Genomic DNA, 21,265 nt, shown 5'->3' with positions numbered 1-21,265 from the left:
AGTTTTCTTAGTTTTTCGTTAAATTTCCTTTACTTAAACAAGTATTATAAATTTATTTTTATCGCGCATATTTGTATTTTCAATTGAGAAGACTTGTCTATGAAATGGTTATCTCCGCACACAATCTACCTTTGCTAAGGAGTCAATGTCAATCTATTTGTAAGCGTGTATGTAAAGAGATAAATGTACTGTGCACAATCTAAATGCTGCAGTGATGATCGCTTGTAATTTCGTATCCTTCAAGTACAAGATTTTTACACGAGGATATTAAGTAGTTTTGTTTAAATCTGATTTTTGCTCCTTTTCTCCATCTTTGTTAAACCCATTTGTATGTTACATGTGTACAGTGTTAATTTTGTATAAAGAAGACAATCACGTGTTATTTCAGGCTCGACAGTTGTAATTCAAATATGGCTTATGTTTAGTATGACTTGGTCCTGCTCTTTTAAAGCAATATATATTTTACAGGAAATTAGTACACTTATCTGTCGAAGCCGAAAAGTTCTATTATGAACGGCTGATTTTCCAAAAACAGCTATTAAAAATTACTATGTTATATGAATTATATTCTGGTCGCACCACTTAAAGGGACTTGATCAAAGATTTGTGTTTACCAAACACAATAGTTTTTAAATATGTTTATTTACAGTTCAAAAATGTTTTACTTAATTTGAATTATTTATAATTACCAGCCAAATTATCCTGGAGAACATGTAACAAATGCTTAATTATTTCACCGATTAAACAAAAAATGTCCCATTAGTTAACCATAATTTTAAACATTAGTCTTGTTCAAGAGGAGCAGTTCGCATGTTACAATCTTCTTTATTTATTCTATGACCATTTGAAAATCATAATTTTACCAAAATGTCCCTTTAAAACAAATGCCGTTGACTTATTGACCGAAAGTGTGCGCTTGTCTCAGAGCGTTACGACGTGTAACGTGTTCATGATTCAATCCCCAATTAACGAATTAATTACGCCGGCGATACTCGATTGTTTTTGTTGTTGTTTTTTTGCAACGCTTATGGTGTTTTCTTGTTATTTTAAATTATCAGTAATTTATAAAGACAAGCACAGTTAATACACACTTGACATAATTATGACGTAGAATATGCAGGGTCTTAAACGGAATCGCTTTTTCATTAAAAAGAGTTTTATATTTGTCCGTCGAAATAAGTTGAAAATGACCTATAAATAAGACTTCTATGTGAGATTTAGTCAAATATTTCTAGTTTTAAGTGTGAGCGTTAGCTCACACTAATGTTACAGACCAAGTTTTGCAAATCAGTATGCGCTTAACTGCTTAACTACGCTATGGAAAGACAACCACTGCCTGTTGCAGTAAAATTATGTAGACGACAAATGCTAGGAGCGTCTGCTAGGAAATTTAACCACCACATCTGCCTGTTTAAAGTTAACAACCGGTACACTGCAGTGGGTGTATATGACTAATGGTGTTTAACAGCTTGTAAGACGACATTGGCCAGTCTAGTGTTTTTCAGGGAAAACGGGGCTTAATGCATGTTAAATAAGATTAGCCTGTGCACACTGATTAGCCGGTGCAATGCCCACAAGCTTATCAAGGACGACATTTCTGATTTTATAATGTTTTTCGTTTAAAGACAGTCTCTGGTACTGGGATGACAATTAATGCATATACATTAAGCCCGGTTTTCCCAAAATGAAGCTTAAATTATATTTTTTATTAATGAAAAAAAAAACACATCTGGACCTGTGCTTTTAGACACACTCTTTATAAATTTGAATGGGTTGTGTTCATTTAAAACTTGCAATATAAAAAGCTATAACATAATTTTTAAAATTGAGTTGCGTCTAAACTTATACAACAGCGAACACCTACAGTGCCGTCAGCGCTTTGATTGTGAATTGCTATTCATTGCGTACTTGTCGTTATGTTAGGCATTCCAATCTCTTGCACGACGGTTACATTACATACACGTAATGTGCATTTGAAAGCAACGACAACTCTGAATGGATATTGAAGGCATTCATGTCATTCCATTTAGCTTATACCGGAAATAGCTCCTATCTGTATACAATGAGTAATATTGTTGAGACCAATGCGTATCTCATGTGAAAAACTGCTCACAGTGCAATCTGTTTTTTCCGGTCATGCGGGGTTTTATAACCGGAAGTGCGCAAACGCTGATATAGTTTATTCGACATTACATTCTTTGTCGTTAATAGCATCGTATAAATCTATTAGGATATCATCATCAGAAGCAGCAGCAGCATCCTCATGCGCATCCTCGTCCTCTCCTCCTCACCCTCCTTCTCCTCGTCATCCTCCTCCTCATCATCGTCATCCTCCTCCTCCTCCTCACCATCATCATCATCATAATAATCTTGTTCATTATACCACCACCACCACTGCCATCACCACCACCACCACTACAATCATCATCATCATCATCATCATCATCATCATCATCAATCCCTTGACCGGTTTGGCCGCTAGGGGAAATGAGTGACGACGATACATAAATCCAACTCCAGTCAGGTCTGTTGTGTGCTGCCGAGAGTGATTTATCCATGAGAAGGGATGTCCACTTTAACATTGTCCAGCAAGCTTTTCCTCTGACGGCCCTGACGTCGACCTCCCTATAGCGTGCCCAGGAGAATTGTCTTGCATTGCATGTGGTTTTGTAAAATCGTATATATTTAACCGTGATAGGCTTATTCTACTTACATTGACTACTGTTTTAATTCAGCCTTCAATAAAAAAGCAGTGGTCAATATTATGAGGGTGTTGCAATGTATTTAAATACTTCTGAATGTGTGTATGATAGTTCATGTGTAGAGCTCTGAAAATGATGCCGTTTGTGAGCGAAAACGATGTAATGCGCCTTTTGGACGCCGTGATATTAATTAATGTGCTCTGTGAAAAAGCGGGTAAATGCATGTGCGTAAAGTGTCGTCCCAAATTAGCCTGTGTAGTCTGCACAGGCTACTCAGGAATGACACTTTTCGCTTTTTTTGATATTTTTCATTTAAAGAAAGTCTCTTCATTGCAAAAATCAAGTTTATGCGGAAAGTGTTTTTCCTTGATTAGCCTGTGCGGACTAAACAGGCTAATTTGGCACGACACTTTACGCACATGCATTAAACCCCCTTTTCACAGAGCGCGGCTCAATTAGAAATGTACTTACTACAAAAACGGCGTATGCACATAACACGGTGACGCTGTTGTAGTATCGGCACAACGAGGGGGCGGGGGCATATAATAGCGCATACACAGTATGCTACAGAGAATCCCCGAAACATGTATTTGCATTTAGCGGGTCGTATATTTATATAAAAAAGGTTCCGGTATTGAAATAATTACAGGTTAAATACTTAACATTGTCAGTGTTTCTTATGAAATCGTCTGTATTGATCAAGACCAACAAACCATTCATGTTTATTGATGATCTTGATGGTCTTGCGGATTTAAGGCAGTAGTGTAAATGGGCGTCAGCACTAAGTTACTATAGGGGCTAATCTGGGACGACACTTTACGCACATGCGTCAAGCCCAGTTTTCCCACAACAAGGTCCTCATAGATTATATAGATTATCAGCGACTTAATGTTTTGGAAAATTATATAGAGGGCATTTGTTGGATTTGATAGAATATCGTCTTTAAATCACGAGCGATCATAGAAAATAATATTTTCACGAGTGAATATTATATATATATATATATAAGATTTCGAGTGCAATCGATATTCCAACGAATCCAACAATTTTTCTTTGTTTATGCTTACAAAATATTATTTTTGTATTTAAACTGGAGACTTATGCGAAAATAATGACATCATGCCATAAAAACAACGTCATTTCACAGTTAAACAGTACAAATTATCAATATTTTTACTGCTAATTTTCACTGTTTGAACCAGTGAATTATCAGTTTGAATTCACTACTATTTCTCTATAAACCACAGGAAAGCATTAACAAAACTTGTATTACAAATGATTATTATCCAACAATTTGTAATGTGACTGCTCGGAGTTTTAAAGTAAAATATATAGATTTAGCTGACTTGAATATAACAAGAGTGGATCCCAAATATGAGTCACTCTTGAAAAACGGGGCTTAATGCGTGTGCGTAAAGTGTCGTCCCAGAAGTCTCTTATAAACGAAAATCCAGTTAAAGCGAAAACGTTTCGTCAATGATTAGCCTGTGCGGACTGCACCGGCTTATCAGGTAGGATACTTTATGCACATGCAATAAGCCCCCTTTTTAATGGGCGTGGTACCTAAATTTCCATAAAACTTCATTTTATTTTCCGTTTTTATGCAAATAGGTATAAATGAACACGATTATCTATAGATATTTGTCTTGGCTTATGCAGAGTCATATATAACAAAACTAACCAGAGGCCTTACATACAGGGTGCAGAATCACGTGACTTTGTTGGGTTCCCAATGAAACGTTAATGGATGGAAACACACCGGTTAGTGCTGCTTTTTTCAAAATAACTGTTTAAACAATTTTTCTTAAGAATGTCAACTAGCGAATAAAAGACATATTTTTATGCAATGTGAAATACATCATAATTACTGTATTTAATAAAAATGTGTTCTTGTTGAAAAAATATATATGTACTGCATTCATTTATGAGGTTATGCCTTACGAAACGTGATTTTTTCAACGATTTCAGACGTTTTTTCAAGGATATATTATAATACCTAAGGTATCTGCACAAACTGCAAGAAAAACTGTCTTTTATGCACTAACGATGTTTTCAAATGTTTTTCAATAACTTTAGATATTTGCAAAAATAAAGTTCTTAACGGTGTATTTACGCTAGCTGTATTTACATTCTGTCCAGCCCGTGTAAAATCCGGGAAACCCTGTTGATTCTGCACCCTGAATACGTACAACACCGTTTCACCTTATTTTCAGAATCACACATTTATTAAAGGTGTAGAATCAATCTAATATGTATTACAAATATCCAATATCAATCCAGCATATGTATTTAATATTATGAAATAAGCAATTATGTCAAATGGTGTAAACGATAACGGTTTTCGTCGGCAACTTTGATGCTGATGGCATTAAGATTTCGTCTGCATCGGCCCCTAGCTTCCAAACAGGCTGGTGCCATGTGTTGCCTGACAGCAAAGCAGGCTCCTCATCTCTGCGCGGAACTTCGAGCCGCTGAATACGTAGATGGCAAAATTGAAGGTGTACTTGAAGTAGCTGACCAGAATGGCAACATCGTAAAGGAATTAAAAAATACACGGTGTCGTACAAGGCCGTGTAAGGATCAACTAACATGATGCGCCTGGAGCTTCTCAAGCTGGTAGGGGGAATACAACCAAAAGACAGACATCGGTGTCATCGTGACAAGGAACAGCACGCTCAGTGCAATCAGTAGAATGGACACTGGACGCGTGTCGCGCGCCTGACCGGAAATGTTCATCCGCTGACGTCTTGAACGGGAGCGCGCGAGCTGCACTACGATGATGACGCTGCCAATGAGTAGCAGCGGGAACGGAGCGCCGAAAGTTAACGTAAGGTCGATCCATCCGTAAACGTATTCAACAAGGTCGTAGTATTTATTGATGGACGGAGTGCATGTGTATTTATTCACAAATATCACGAGTATTATTATTATATATTAATTCCGAACACGGCTAGCACAATGGTGACGATGATCAACCCAGCGTTTCGTGGGGAATAGCCCAGTTTCACTTTATGCGGGAACAACACGCAAGCTGTTCTCTCGAGCGTGACGACCACGATCAGCCACGAGGAGAGGTGGATTCTGCAGAATAAAAGATATGTTTCCGCTTTACACCCGGGGTTACTCAGTAGCAAGATGTCAACGCTCCAGGTATGACGCACCCACATTGGCAGAAGTGCGCTGAACAAAATGAGCGTATCAAAACACTACGCAACTGCTGTGAACATTACGTAACTAATGAGAACACTACTTAACTGCTGTGAACAATACTAAACTGCTGTGAACTCTACGAAACCGCAGTTAAACGTACAAAACTATTGTAAACAATACGAAACTTCTGTGAACACTACACAACTGTTGTAAACACTACGAACCTGCAATGAAATCTACGAAACTGCACTGAACACTACGAAACTGCCGTGAACACTTCGCATGTTGTGAACAGTATTAAATGTAAACAGTACGAAACTGCTGTGATCTCTTTGAATCTGATGTGAGAACTACGAAATTGCAATACACGGCGACGATATGCGACAATGCGAAATTTGTTTTGTCATCATGGGCAGATTTTGCAAATTCTCAACAACAATATAAATTAGCCTAGCTCTGGGACATCGACTGGATTTTGCTAAGCAGACATTTCGTTCAAACGAAATATACCATAAAAATGGATCGTGTCGGCCCTCATAAGCATGCGCGGAATGCTTTTACGCACACGCATTAAGCGCCGTTTTCCAATGACGAGGCTCAAATAAACTGAATTCTTAAACCTGTAACGGATTATTCTACAATTGTCATAAGCACGACGCCAATGTCAGATTTAGCTTCGTTAGTCATTTTTGTGTGTGTCGATATGACCGGGCGATAATCTTGTGTGATCGCAGGCGATATTCAATGACATGTGTATATTTGGTATTGAATTCAATGTTGATCAGCATAATTCTTTAAGAACAAAGCGTATTGACCATGTTGACGGAGTTAGTATTTGCAGCTGAATAATTTACACAATAGTGTTTTGGTTCTCTAATCAATTAACAGTTACTGGTGCAGTGTCTAAGTCCGCTGTTAACGATATTTAAATAAAGCGAAGCACCGCTCGACAAAAATGTTTATATAAATCGTGTCCAATATACAATTTTTTTGCATATTTGGAAGATTTCGAATATTTGCTATAATAAAAATAAAACGAAATAGTAAATGCATGATTTGTGTAAACATGACTAAGAGAGAAGCTAAATCCGCCACGCTTCTTCAAAACATTCCAACTACCTGGGAATAATAGTTGTAACGTTATCTGTTTTCAAAAGCAGCTTGCATTTACTTCTAAACGAACAACAACAACATTTGTTTATACGGCATTTATTTCCTAACCGTTTAAAGAGGCGTAGTTGTGTACAATCGTCAACATGGAACCGTGATAAGCTTAGTCTATTTAATATTGACTAATATTTTAATTCATCTTTAAATTGAAAGCAGCAGTAAATATTAAAATGGTTTTGCAATTTCTTTAAATACTTTTAAATATTTCAACGATAGTTCATTTGTAAAGCTCTGAAAATGATGCCGTGCTTGAGCGAACGAAGTAATGCGCTACTTCTAAGGTTTCGATATAAAAATAATCACATTATAAATAATAAACATTGTCAGTGTTGTTTGATAATCTTCTGTAGTGATTAAAGATATCAACCGTAGCCAAACGTCCAGAACTAGATGCCTGTCGGTGACATGTCGAGCTCATAGTTGACTTTTGCTTAAAGAGAACAGGACTTGCGTGCGACACTATGTTTCATCCACCGTTTGAATATAGGCGGTATATAATTTTAAAATTTCATCATGAATGATGAAGTTACAATCCGCTCTATTTGTATCAATCTCCTAGTGCAGATGACGTTCCATGCATGCAATGTAACCTCTCGTGCAAGATATTAAATCTGTGTTTTGTTCACATATTACATTTGGCCTGTGAGCGTGACCTTGACCTTTGGACCATGGAGACGGGTATTAAATGCGACACGTCTCCACATGGTGAACATTTGTTGTGTAAGTTTATTTCATGATGAACGTTGACATTACTATCCGGACAGGCTGTTGTATGCCCTACTTTGACCTTTAATAGTGGCCTGACTGTTAAAGCCATTTAGATGGGTGTTGCCAGCGGTGAGCTTGTGTGATAGCTCGAAGTTCGCTTGATATTAGAAAGTTCAATTTGATTAAAGACCTCTCTTAGTAGATTAAAGTGATAAAGCCTTATTTCCAATCCTTAGATAATGCTGAGCAGCAAGCAGCATACAACCTATAAAGACTGCGAGTAACTCGCATGCTGTTCTGTTTTATGATGTTTTCACAAAGCCATCTTCACTCCGCTTCTGAGTTGGAAAGGGTTAAAAGTACTAGTTTTATCCTAAGAAACTTCTAGATAATGGGCCCTGTTATTTTCAGTTTTGCAGTTGTTGTTTTTAGTTGTTCGCTACTAAGGTAAGTAGTATGCCTTGCAAGTCGGTCTGCTCCTAACTACGCTACGAACGATAACTACCGCATCTGATGCTATTAATAGATGCGGGAAAATCTGCTGATAAACAGGTATAGTGGGATGTTTTGTAACCTCGTTCATAGTGCATGCTACATGTACTACAACGGGGTTAAATTTGATATATCTGGGAAACGTTCTTTTGTTCTCAACAGAAAGCGGCGATCTTTTGTATTTACGGGTGCTAACAACGCAATAGTAGAAAGTTAAGCTGTTTTATATTCACAGTTCTCAATTTATTAAACGTTGAACATGAGTTCACCAATTACTACAGGTATACCATAGACAACCTCACACATGCTTTATAATCGCTAAAACCGAATATAAAAAAACAACCAAACATAACAAGAAATATCTTTTAAAAAGGTAGTAGGAGTAAATGCTGACTTTGAAATAAAGTTTGCAGTTAACATTTCTAAATAATTAAATTGAAAACAAAAGTTTAACTATTGTGGTTTTGTTTTGACTTGAAAGTCCAATATTCACCGCATGAAATGTGTGTTATCATTGTCAAACCACACACTAGTGTAGTAGATAAAATTTCCTCACATGCCTTATTATGAGTATATTTCTTCAACATCAAAATATATCGTATGATTATATTTGATTAACACTCATTTTTCTTTCGGCAAATTTAAATCACACTTTCATATCCGCGTCATACGAAAATGGGTCTTATGCGTTTCGGCCAGTGTAACTTAAGCCCAACATGTGTATTTGCGCAGTCTAGTTGTTTATGAATTACTTGTTACCCTAGCAGTTCACACGGTGTCTCTATACCTATGTTTAGGTCAGAGTCGAAGACACCGTTTGAACTGCTAGGGTAACAAGTAATTCATAAACAACAAAGTACGGGTCAACAGGGCTGTCTTTCTGACTACCTAATTTATTAGTAAATTTATTGCCCGCAGATTTATTTTATATTTATTTTCATCAATTATCTTATTGTATATTTTGAATTTGTATATGGTGTCAACAGTTAAAAGTTTTGTACAGGGAATTTCCATCAAGAAATTATATTCTTAGTGAGATAGGTAATCGATATTCTAACAATATTCATTCAATATGATGGTGATTGAAAAATTGTATTTATACTCGGTTGTCATTACCATTTTCATCATACTTTCTATGCTTTCAGAACGTCAAAAAAGGTTCATGCTGTTGTTATTGTGTCTAAGTTTTTGTCTAAGCGAAACAAATCAATAACAAAACCCACACAATGATTGGTCGTTTTATTTCATAAAAGAGCTCAAGCATCTTACGTTTATATTTCACAAACAGAAGAATGCAATTGTGGACGGCTAATAGTCACATGTATACTGTTTGATATATGTTAATTAAGTGAAGTAGCTTATGCAATTTTATTTGCAATCACAATTATATCATATTGGTTTCCAGTGAATTAATATCAATTACCAGAACGTTGAATAAGATACATGCCAAAATAAGTTGTGTTTTTGTTGTATTTTAAATGCAACAAGACGAGTAAAAAATATGAATTTCGATAATTGCAGTTATTAACTGTGGTGTCACACACCGATGTATATATAATTATGGACAGTAACAGGCACATTATGATGACTAGAAACACAAATATGCTGGCCAAGCTGTACACATATGATTAAGACGGTTCGTGAGTATGATATTAATAAAAGTGATCATGTTATACAAACAACCCTACTCCATCGCATGATCATATTTTGCAATATTTCTATACCATTATTGAGTGTACGTACAAACATTCGGCATTACAGTCAAATTTGATGATGAACTGATAGATGAACGGAACAAGTACAGTCCATCAATTGTAAAATTAGTATATAAACCAAATGAAATAGCTGAACAGACAGACAGGATTTTTTTAAATTCCTAATACACCTGGGGTAATTGACGATGGACGATAATTCAAATCGTTTTGGTTTGAACCCTATAGGGGAACATTCAATGTAGGACTAGTATGGGTTATTATATTCAGAAGAAAACATGTATATAACGCATGTAAACTAATTACTGGATCGCACATAATTCAATACTAAATGTATAAAACTGTGTTAAATTGGGGTCGACGCATGGACAGTCGCAGCACAGTATAGGTATTATTTCGCATGAAAAGATTCTGCATATGTTGTGCAAATTTTAATGTATTTCTTATCCTGTGTGGAAAATGTCAGCATATTAATTCAGGTATAAAACAAACGTGTGCACATATATATATATATATATATGTATACCGTGCAAAGTGCTTTACATGGTATAGAGCATAAACTTGATTTCTTAGTATAGAGGTCACACATGTATTTGGGTACAATAACGTTATTTAATGGAGTGTAATACGGGCGTAATTATTAATCTAAACACAGCTTATATTTGTTCAACTTAAGTATGTTTTCATTTTTTTTAAATAAAATGCGATTTGGATAACTTGGACATTACTTATGTACACTGTGCACACTGATCTTGTCAGAATTATGTATCAACATAACTTATTGAAGTAATATGGCTAACTGCAATGCAAGATTTGCGAACACTATCTCTATTACTATAAATATGTTTACAAAAACTTTCCGTTAACCATATTACATAAATTCCTATGAACTCTTTCAAATTTTAAACACCTCAATCTTCGAAATGTGCAGGTTTTGATATGTTAAGCTTAACGAAGTGTTTGCATATCTGCCGCGGCATACTACACCATGTAGCTGCAGTCAGTACAGCACTGCATTATTAGTACTCATGTGTTTGTAAGTCCTCTCACAAAAAATACGAAAACAAAAAAGCAACCAGCTTTTCCAATATTACATTAAAGCGGGATTTAGAGCACAATGTAGCGTCGAGAATAAATGAAGGTTACTGAAAATGTAAACAAATAACAAATAATGCTAGGTGAAAGCGAAGAACATCTTAACATGTTACCTTATTTTGGTCACTAGACAATCATGTGTTTTATTTGCGGGACGACACTTAAATTCGGACGTCAGAACGCGTTCTTATCTTCGTCTCGTACCGTGTTTCGATTATAAAATGGGTAATATGGGTATTTGTGTGAAAGGTTATCCATACATAAACATGATTGTGAGAGGATGGTATAACAAACACAGTTTATAAAACGAATTTAAATATGATTATGTCACGTTCATTTAACAAAAAAAAACATAATTAGGGTTATTCAACAAACTTCCCGTTTGTTCATAAAAAAGTAAACGTCACGACGTTACTTACTTTTATATTGTTTACATTTCTTACGGCACATAATGAAACGCATACATTTCCAATATTATATAATGTTATCAAACGAACAAAACCTCTATTGGATTTTCGATATTATATTAGCCATCATGAACCTTTGGTGATGATCGAGTGCATTAACTACTAAAACATAATTACAACATGAACAAAAAGTTATTTCACGAAATAATGTGATATATTGTCATATATGGCATTTGGAAAGCACTTCACGAAAGAATGTGACGTATTGTCATATATGACATTTGGAAAACACTTCGCACAAAAATGTGACATATTGTCATATATGCCATTTGGAAAGCAATTCACGAAAAAATGTGACGTATTGTCATATATGGCATTTGGAAAGCACTTCACTAAATAATGTGACGTATTGTCATATATGGCATTTGGAAAGCATTTCACGGAAAAATGTGACGTATTGTCATATATGGCATTTGGAAAGCACTTCACGAAAGAATGTGACGTATTGTCATATATGGCATTTGAAAAGCACTTCACGAAAGAATGGGACGTTTTGTCATATATGGCATTTGGAAAGCACTTCCCTAAAGAATGTGACGAATTGTCATATATGGCATTTGGAAAGCACTTCACTAAAGAATGTGAGGTATTGTCATATATGGCATTTGGAAAGCACTTCACTAAATAATGTGACGTATTGTTATATATGGCATTTGGAATGCACTTCGCGAAATAATGTGACGTCTTGTCATATATGGCATTTGGAAAGCACTTCACTAAAGAATGTGACGTATTGTCATATATGGCATTTGGAAAGCACTTCACGAAAGAATTTGAGGTATTGACATATATAGCATTTGAAAAGCACTTCCCGAAAGAATGTGACGTATTGTCAAATATGGAATTTGGAAAGTACTTCACTAAAGAATGTGACGTATTGTCATATATGGCATTTGGAAAGCACTTCACTAAATAATGTGACGTATTGCCATATATGGCATTTGGAATGCACTTCACGAAACAATGTGACGTATTGTCATATATTGCAATTGGAAAGCACTTCACTAAAGAATGTGACGTATTGTCATATATGGCAATTGGAAAGTACTTCACGCAATAATATGACGCATTGTCATATATAGCATTTGAAAAGCACTTCACAAAAGAATGTTACGTATTGTCATATATAGCATTTAGATAGCACTTCACGAAATAATTTGACATATTGTCTTATATGATATTTAGAAAGCACATCACGAAAGAATTTGACGTATTGTCATTTATGGCATTTGGAAAGCACTTCACGAAAAAATGTGACGTATTGTCATATATGGCATTTGGAGAGCACTTCACGAAAGAATGTTACGTATAGTCATATATGGCATTTGGAAAGCACTTTACGAAAGAATGTGACATATTGTCACATATGGCATATTGAGAGCACTTCACGAAAGAATGTGACGTATTGTCATATATGGCATTTGGATAGCACTCAAGAAAGAATGTGACGTTTTGTCATATATGGCCTTTTGAAAGCTCTTCACTAAATAATGTGACGTATTGTCATATATGGCATTTGGAAAGCACTTCACGAACGAATATGACGTATTGTCATATATGGCATTTGGAAAACACTTCACAAAATAATGTGACATATTGTCATATATGGCATTTGGAAAGTACTTCACGAAAGAATGTGACGTATTGTCATATATGGCACTTGGAGAGCTCTTCACGAAATAATGTGACGTATTGTCATTTATGGCATTTTGATAGCACTCAAGAAAGTATATGACGTATTGTCATATATGGCATTTGGAAGCAGTTCGCGAAAGAATGTGGCCTTTTGTCATAAATGGCATTTGGAAAGCACTTCACGAAAGAATGATACGTATTTTCATATATGGCATTTTGAAAGCACTTCACGAAAGAATGTGACGTATTGTCATATATTGCATTTGGATAGCACTCAAGAAAGAATGTGACGTATTGTCATATATGGCATTTGGAAAGCTCTTCACTTAATAATGTGACGAATTTTCATATATGGCATTTGGAAAGCACTTTACAAACGAATATGACATATTGTCATACATGGCATTTGGAAAACATTTCACAAAATAATTAGACATATTGTCATATCTGGCATTTGGAAAGCACTTCACGAGAGAATGTGAAGGATTATCATATATGACATTCGGATAGGACTTCACTAAATAATGTGACGTATTGTCATATATGGCATTTGGAAAGCATTTCACGGAAAAATGTGACGTATTGTCATATATGGCATTTGGAAAGCACTTCACGAAAGAATGTGACGTATTGTCATATATGGCATTTGAAAAGCACTTCACGAAAGAATGGGACGTTTTGTCATATATGGCATTTGGAAAGCACTTCCCTAAAGAATGTGACGAATTGTCATATATGGCATTTGGAAAGCACTTCACTAAAGAATGTGAGGTATTGTCATATATGGCATTTGGAAAGCACTTCACTAAATAATGTGACGTATTGTTATATATGGCATTTGGAATGCACTTCGCGAAATAATGTGACGTCTTGTCATATATGGCATTTGGAAAGCACTTCACTAAAGAATGTGACGTATTGTCATATATGGCATTTGGAAAGCACTTCACGAAAGAATTTGAGGTATTGACATATATAGCATTTGAAAAGCACTTCCCGAAAGAATGTGACGTATTGTCAAATATGGAATTTGGAAAGTACTTCACTAAAGAATGTGACGTATTGTCATATATGGCATTTGGAAAGCACTTCACTAAATAATGTGACGTATTGCCATATATGGCATTTGGAATGCACTTCACGAAACAATGTGACGTATTGTCATATATTGCAATTGGAAAGCACTTCACTAAAGAATGTGACGTATTGTCATATATGGCAATTGGAAAGTACTTCACGCAATAATATGACGCATTGTCATATATAGCATTTGAAAAGCACTTCACAAAAGAATGTTACGTATTGTCATATATAGCATTTAGATAGCACTTCACGAAATAATTTGACATATTGTCTTATATGATATTTAGAAAGCACATCACGAAAGAATTTGACGTATTGTCATTTATGGCATTTGGAAAGCACTTCACGAAAAAATGTGACGTATTGTCATATATGGCATTTGGAGAGCACTTCACGAAAGAATGTTACGTATAGTCATATATGGCATTTGGAAAGCACTTTACGAAAGAATGTGACATATTGTCACATATGGCATATTGAGAGCACTTCACGAAAGAATGTGACGTATTGTCATATATGGCATTTGGATAGCACTCAAGAAAGAATGTGACGTTTTGTCATATATGGCCTTTTGAAAGCTCTTCACTAAATAATGTGACGTATTGTCATATATGGCATTTGGAAAGCACTTCACGAACGAATATGACGTATTGTCATATATGGCATTTGGAAAACACTTCACAAAATAATGTGACATATTGTCATATATGGCATTTGGAAAGTACTTCACGAAAGAATGTGACGTATTGTCATATATGGCACTTGGAGAGCTCTTCACGAAATAATGTGACGTATTGTCATTTATGGCATTTTGATAGCACTCAAGAAAGTATATGACGTATTGTCATATATGGCATTTGGAAGCAGTTCGCGAAAGAATGTGGCCTTTTGTCATAAATGGCATTTGGAAAGCACTTCACGAAAGAATGATACGTATTTTCATATATGGCATTTTGAAAGCACTTCACGAAAGAATGTGACGTATTGTCATATATTGCATTTGGATAGCACTCAAGAAAGAATGTGACGTATTGTCATATATGGCATTTGGAAAGCTCTTCACTTAATAATGTGACGAATTTTCATATATGGCATTTGGAAAGCACTTTACAAACGAATATGACATATTGTCATACATGGCATTTGGAAAACATTTCACAAAATAATTAGACATATTGTCATATCTGGCATTTGGAAAGCACTTCACGAGAGAATGTGAAGGATTATCATATATGACATTCGGATAGGACTTCACTAAATAATGTGACGTATGGTTATATATGGCATTTGGAAAGCACTTTACGAAAGAATATGACGTATTGTCATATATGGCATTTGGAGATCACTTCAAGAGAGATTGTGACGTATTGTTATATATGGCCTTTGGAAAGCACTTTACGAAAGAATGTGACGTATTGTCATATATGGCATGTGATAATAACTTCACAAAAGAATGGGACGTATTGTCATATACGGCATTTGGAAAGCACTTCACGAAAGAATGTGACGTATTGTCATATATGACATTTGGAAAGCAATATACGAAAGAATGTGACGTATTGTCATATATGGCATTTGGAAAGCACTCCACGACATAATGTGACGTATTGTTATATATGGCATTTGGAAACCACTTCACGAAAAAATGTGACGTATTGTCATATATGGCATTTGGAAAGCATTTCACTAAAGAATGTGACCTACTGCATATATGGCATTTGGAAAGCACTTCACGAAATAATGTGAGGTATTGCCCGATATGGCATTTGGAAAGCACTTCAAGAAAGAATATGACGTTATGTCATATATGGCATTTGGAAAGCACTTCAATAAAGAATGTGACGAATTGTCATATATTGCATTTGGAAAGCACTTCACGAAAGAATTTAACGTATTGTCATATATAGTATTTGGAAAGCACTTTACGAAATAATATGACGTTTTATCATATATGGCATTTATAAAGCTCTTTACGAAATAATGTGACGTAATGTCATATATGGCATTTGGATAGCACTTCACAAAATAATGTTACATATTGTCTTATATGGCATTTGGAAAGCACTTCACGAAAGAATGAGACGTATTGTCATATATGGCATTTGGAAAGCACTTCAAGACAGATTGTGACGTATTTTCATATATTGCATTTGGAGATCACTTCACGAAAGAATGTGTAGTATTGTCATATATGGAATTTGGAAAGCACTTCACAGAGAATGTGACGTATTGTCATATATGGCATTTGGAAAGCACTTAACTAAAGAATGTATCGTATTGTCATATACGGCATTTGGAAAGCACTTCGCGAGAGAGTGTGACCTTTTGTCATTAATGGCATTTGAAAAGCACTTCACAAATTAATGATACTAATTGTCATATATGGCATTTGGAAAGCATTTCACGAAAGAATGTGACATATTGCCATATATGGCATTTGGAAAGCACTTCACGAAAGAATGGGACGTTTTGTCATATATGGCGTTTGGAGAGCACTACACGAAAGATAGTGACGTATTGTCTTTTATGGCATTTGGAGAGCACTTTACGAAATAATGTGAAGTTTTGTCATATATGGAATTTGAAAGCACTTTACGAAATAATGACACGTATTGTCATATATGGCATTTGGAAATCACTTCACGAAATAATGTGACGTATTGTCATAAATGGCATTTGGAAAGCACTTCACAAAAGAATGTGACGTTTTGTCATATATGGCATTTGGAAAGCACTTCACGAAAGAATATGACGTATTGTCATATATTGCATATGGAAAGCACTTCACGGAAGAATATGACGTGTTGTCATATATGGCATTTGGAAAGCACTTCACGAAAGAATATGACGTATTGTCATTTATGGCATTTGGAGAGCACTTCACGAAATAATGTGAAGTTTTGTCACATATGGCATTTGAAAAGCACTTTATGAAATAATGTCACGTATTGTCATATATGGCATTTGGAAATCACTTCACTAAAGAATTTGACGTATTGTCATATATGGCATTTGGAAAGCACTTCACGAAAGAATGTGACGTATTGTCATATATGGCATATGGAAAGCACTTCACGAAAGAATATGACGTATTGTCATATATGGCATATGGAAAGCACTTCACGAAAAAATGTGACGTGTTGTCATATATGGCATATGGAAAGCACTTCACGAAAGAATATGACGTATTGTCATATATGGCATATGGAAAGTACTTCACGAAATAATATGACGTATTGTCATATATGGCATATGGAAAGCACTTCACGAAAGAATGTGACGTATTGTCATATATGGCATATGGAAAGCACTTCACGAAAGAATATGACGTATTGTCATATATGGCATATGGAAAGCACTTCACGAAATAATATGACGTATTGACATATATTGCATTTGGAAAGCACTTCACGAAATTATGTGATGTATTGTCATATATGTCATATGGAATGCACTTCACGAAAGTATGGGACGTATTGTCATATATGGCATATGGAAAGCACTTCACGAAAGAATATGACGTATTAACATATATGGCATATGGAAAGCACTTCACGAAGGAATTTGACGTATTGTCATGTATGGCATATGAAAAGCACTTCGGGAAAGAATATGACGTATTGTTATATATGGTATTTTGAAAGCACTTCACGAAAGAATATGACGTATTGTTATATATGGCATTTGGAAAGCACTTCACGAAAGCATATGACGTATTTACATATATGGCATTTGGAAAGCACTTAACGAAATAATGTGACGTATTGTCATATATGGCATATGGAAATCACTTCGAGAAAGAATGTGACGTATTGTCATATATGGCATTTGGAAAGCACTTCGCAAATTCATCGAGGCCCAGCTTTTACAATGAATATCATTATATTGTAACGCGTTATATGCAAACGCAATTTATGTCATGTTATACAACTGTACATACTGCAAACAATGTTCTTAAGCATATAATACCACTTGATATAAAAAATCGACACAATATTTTACCAAACACCACCCGCGAAGACATCTTAATATTAACTTTAATTGCATTCAGTGTTTTGTCTTCCAGGTATGAACTGTTTAAGTTATATGTAAAATGTATTATGCACTTGGCATTGAAGTGACTTTTCCTCGCAGGTTATGAACCGATTATATAAAACAGTATTGATTATATAAAACAGTATTAAATCAAAAGCTTTTTGATACTGTATTAATTATCGACGCAAGTCACGATGGATATCCCCACACCATGTTTGTATTTAATTGATTTTTTTTTGCATTTACGATCAGCAATAATATTAGTTACATCGTTAGTAACTGACGTTGTATGGGATATACACCCTCAGTAATGCCATACCATACGAGAGCGAATCTGTTAAGTATAGGTTGTGAAGTAGTTTGTGGCAATAATCACACGTTCCATAGCGATCATAAAGTGTTCAAATCAACATTGTTTAGAACGGTTATCATCAAACATGTATGCCGGCTATACAATAAGTGATACTAAAAGGAAACCGACGTTTCATAATGAACATGTGTTAATGTATTAAAAACGGAAAAGTCATGTCCCTCAATTGCTAATTTGTATCACTTATCTCTATGCCAAATATCACACAGATCCAATCATATAACACACATCAATTATGTACAATGTAATGCGAGTAATGGACGTTGCGTGCTATTCATCTAGTGTTGCCTAGACGTAAATTACTAATATTATGTGATGCCATTTAAAGATTAAAAGATGAAAAGCATTATTGAGTCCAAAAGTTCAAATATAGATGTTATCAATAAATACCCACCTTAAATATGTATCAACAATCAACTAACTACTGGTTTGATATTCAGAATATAACTGAGAGAATTGTTAAACTTTACGAAAGGGACCATTAATGGCGTGACACACCGGATGTTTATATGGTTTTGCCTGTGGTGAATGTTAGATGATATTTTATTGCTACCTAATCAATCATTAATAGATGCAAAGTTTTCGTCTAACCAGTTCATTCACATATATTGAATATATACACACAGATGCAGTTTGTCAGAAAAATAATACTGACAAATATATTTCTATTCTAAATGTGTTGCGGTATTTTTCTAACGTTTCGTCATTTCATGAAGCGTAAACAGATAAATTGTAATAATATCCGTCTATGTAAACAATTGAGTGAACTATAAGTTACAGAACTGTGTATACTTAATGGTCATGAATGTCATATTTAATGATCCATTGATAACTGCGAAAACTGTAACTGCAATTCGGTGAGTTTGAAAATGTTATATTTTTTTATAGTTTGGTAAGATGAGCCTGCAGTTTTTTAGTATATACACTAGATCTGACGGTATTATCGTGGTTAAACGCGATGTATACTAACATATAACACTTGCAAAATAATATTAAAGTCCCACTTGTTACTCTGATTAATAAACATACAGAATAATACGTGTTAATATATAACCAATATTGATATCCGATATTATAAGAAATAAGTGTAAAAATAGAAATCCACGAATAAAATTGCAAATACATATTAATTTGCAATCGTTTTCTATGTTACACTAAACCGAATGTGATAAACAAAATCATATAATAAAATGCTGTGCACATGAAGGATTCAAGCAGAACGACGGCTAAGTTTCTGTACTGTATGTTAACTTGTGTTCGCAGGATATTTGTGATCTATATAGTGAAAGGTAATACATATATATCGGATGTAAATGTCGAATAGGCATATGCTGATGATCGTCAAACTATCAATACCAGGAAACAATATCGAGGATGTGACTGTATTATCGACAAATCCTTCCTATATTATTTTTTTCATAAAAATTGCCAATCGCTGTAGTTGTGCATTCCTAATTTTAAATATCATGATTATATACTTTCTGTTTCGGCGCCACTGACAGCCACGAGCTGTATCAAAGTTTCATAAATATGTGGTACCCCATAGGATAATAGGACGCCTATTATCTGTTGGATTCCTCGAGTGTATAAAGGACCCCGAATACTGATGCAACTTCAAATGATTAACTGATTGCTGCGTCAAGTGTACGGCGTTGAACGACGAAAGACCAAATATGTCAGATAACGAAGACATGTAATGATAACTCTATTGTGCTCGTAGTTTGTATTGCCATGAATATTAACCCGATGTTATTTCTTCTGTTAAAACAATATACTGATGACACCTAATCGTACATCATTTTTTATAAAACACGTACTGTCAAGGTTGGAGTTATTCCTCGCTTCGAGCCAGTCTTTCAAGATGATTCATGTTATTTATTGCTTTGTTTATATGCGTGTTTTTTTTAACTTCAAAAATATGCATGTTGAAACATATGTCTTTTAATTATAACATACTTCATTTCACAAGAGCGATTAAATCACTTGCTATTTTCAATGTTCCAAAACAGCAATTAAAGTGTATCCCCTAAGAAAAACAAGGAATAATATTTTTTTTAAAGTTTCGTTTGAATTAATTCTGCGCCATATAGATTTGGGATGGATTCATACGTCTATGCTCTGGAAACTTACCAACACGGGACTTGTTCTGACACACACGGCAAGTAGCCTGTCTAATAGCAAGTAACATCGATGGATTACGAAACATTGCAAAACATTCACGATATATTTTGGGAAAAAATGTTTATCAACAAAGACTGAAGTCCGACTGTTGGAGATTGCCAATTCTCGTTTCTATTGTTTATATATTTGTTTTAACGAAATATTTATATAATATTAATTGTAAGTTATTATTAAAATTAAAATTAAACTATTATATTCATGATAATAATAATAATAATAATAATAATTTATAACAATAATAATAATAATATTATTATTATTATTTTTAATAATAATAATAATAATAAAAATAATAATAGTTATTATAAGTATTATAATAAATATAATATTAATTATTATTATAATTAATTTTTTAATTAGGTATTTTGGTTAAGTTAAACGAACCATGTTTATACATTTTCAATACAATACAGTCAATAAAGACTTGTTTGAATGCCTGGATTATTTTATAACATACTATGAAAA

General features: G+C 34.6%; 1 protein-coding gene across 1 annotated transcript; it reads left to right on the top strand.

Annotated features, from left to right (window-relative positions):
- The first annotated feature begins 5,291 nt into the window (after positions 1 to 5,291).
- LOC127865647 (uncharacterized) lies at positions 5,292 to 18,286 on the top strand. Its single transcript, XM_052405557.1, has 4 exons — positions 5,292 to 5,389; positions 12,350 to 12,418; positions 14,218 to 14,329; positions 18,281 to 18,286. The coding sequence occupies exons 1-4, from the start codon at positions 5,292 to 5,294 to the stop codon at positions 18,284 to 18,286; spliced, it is 285 nt and encodes a 94-aa protein (XP_052261517.1).
- The last annotated feature ends 2,979 nt before the right edge of the window (positions 18,287 to 21,265 follow it).

Source organism: Dreissena polymorpha, chromosome 1 (genome assembly GCF_020536995.1).
Source record: "Dreissena polymorpha isolate Duluth1 chromosome 1, UMN_Dpol_1.0, whole genome shotgun sequence".
Classification (NCBI taxonomy): Eukaryota; Metazoa; Mollusca; class Bivalvia; order Myida; family Dreissenidae; genus Dreissena; species Dreissena polymorpha.
This window is presented reverse-complemented; position numbering and strand designations above follow the sequence as displayed.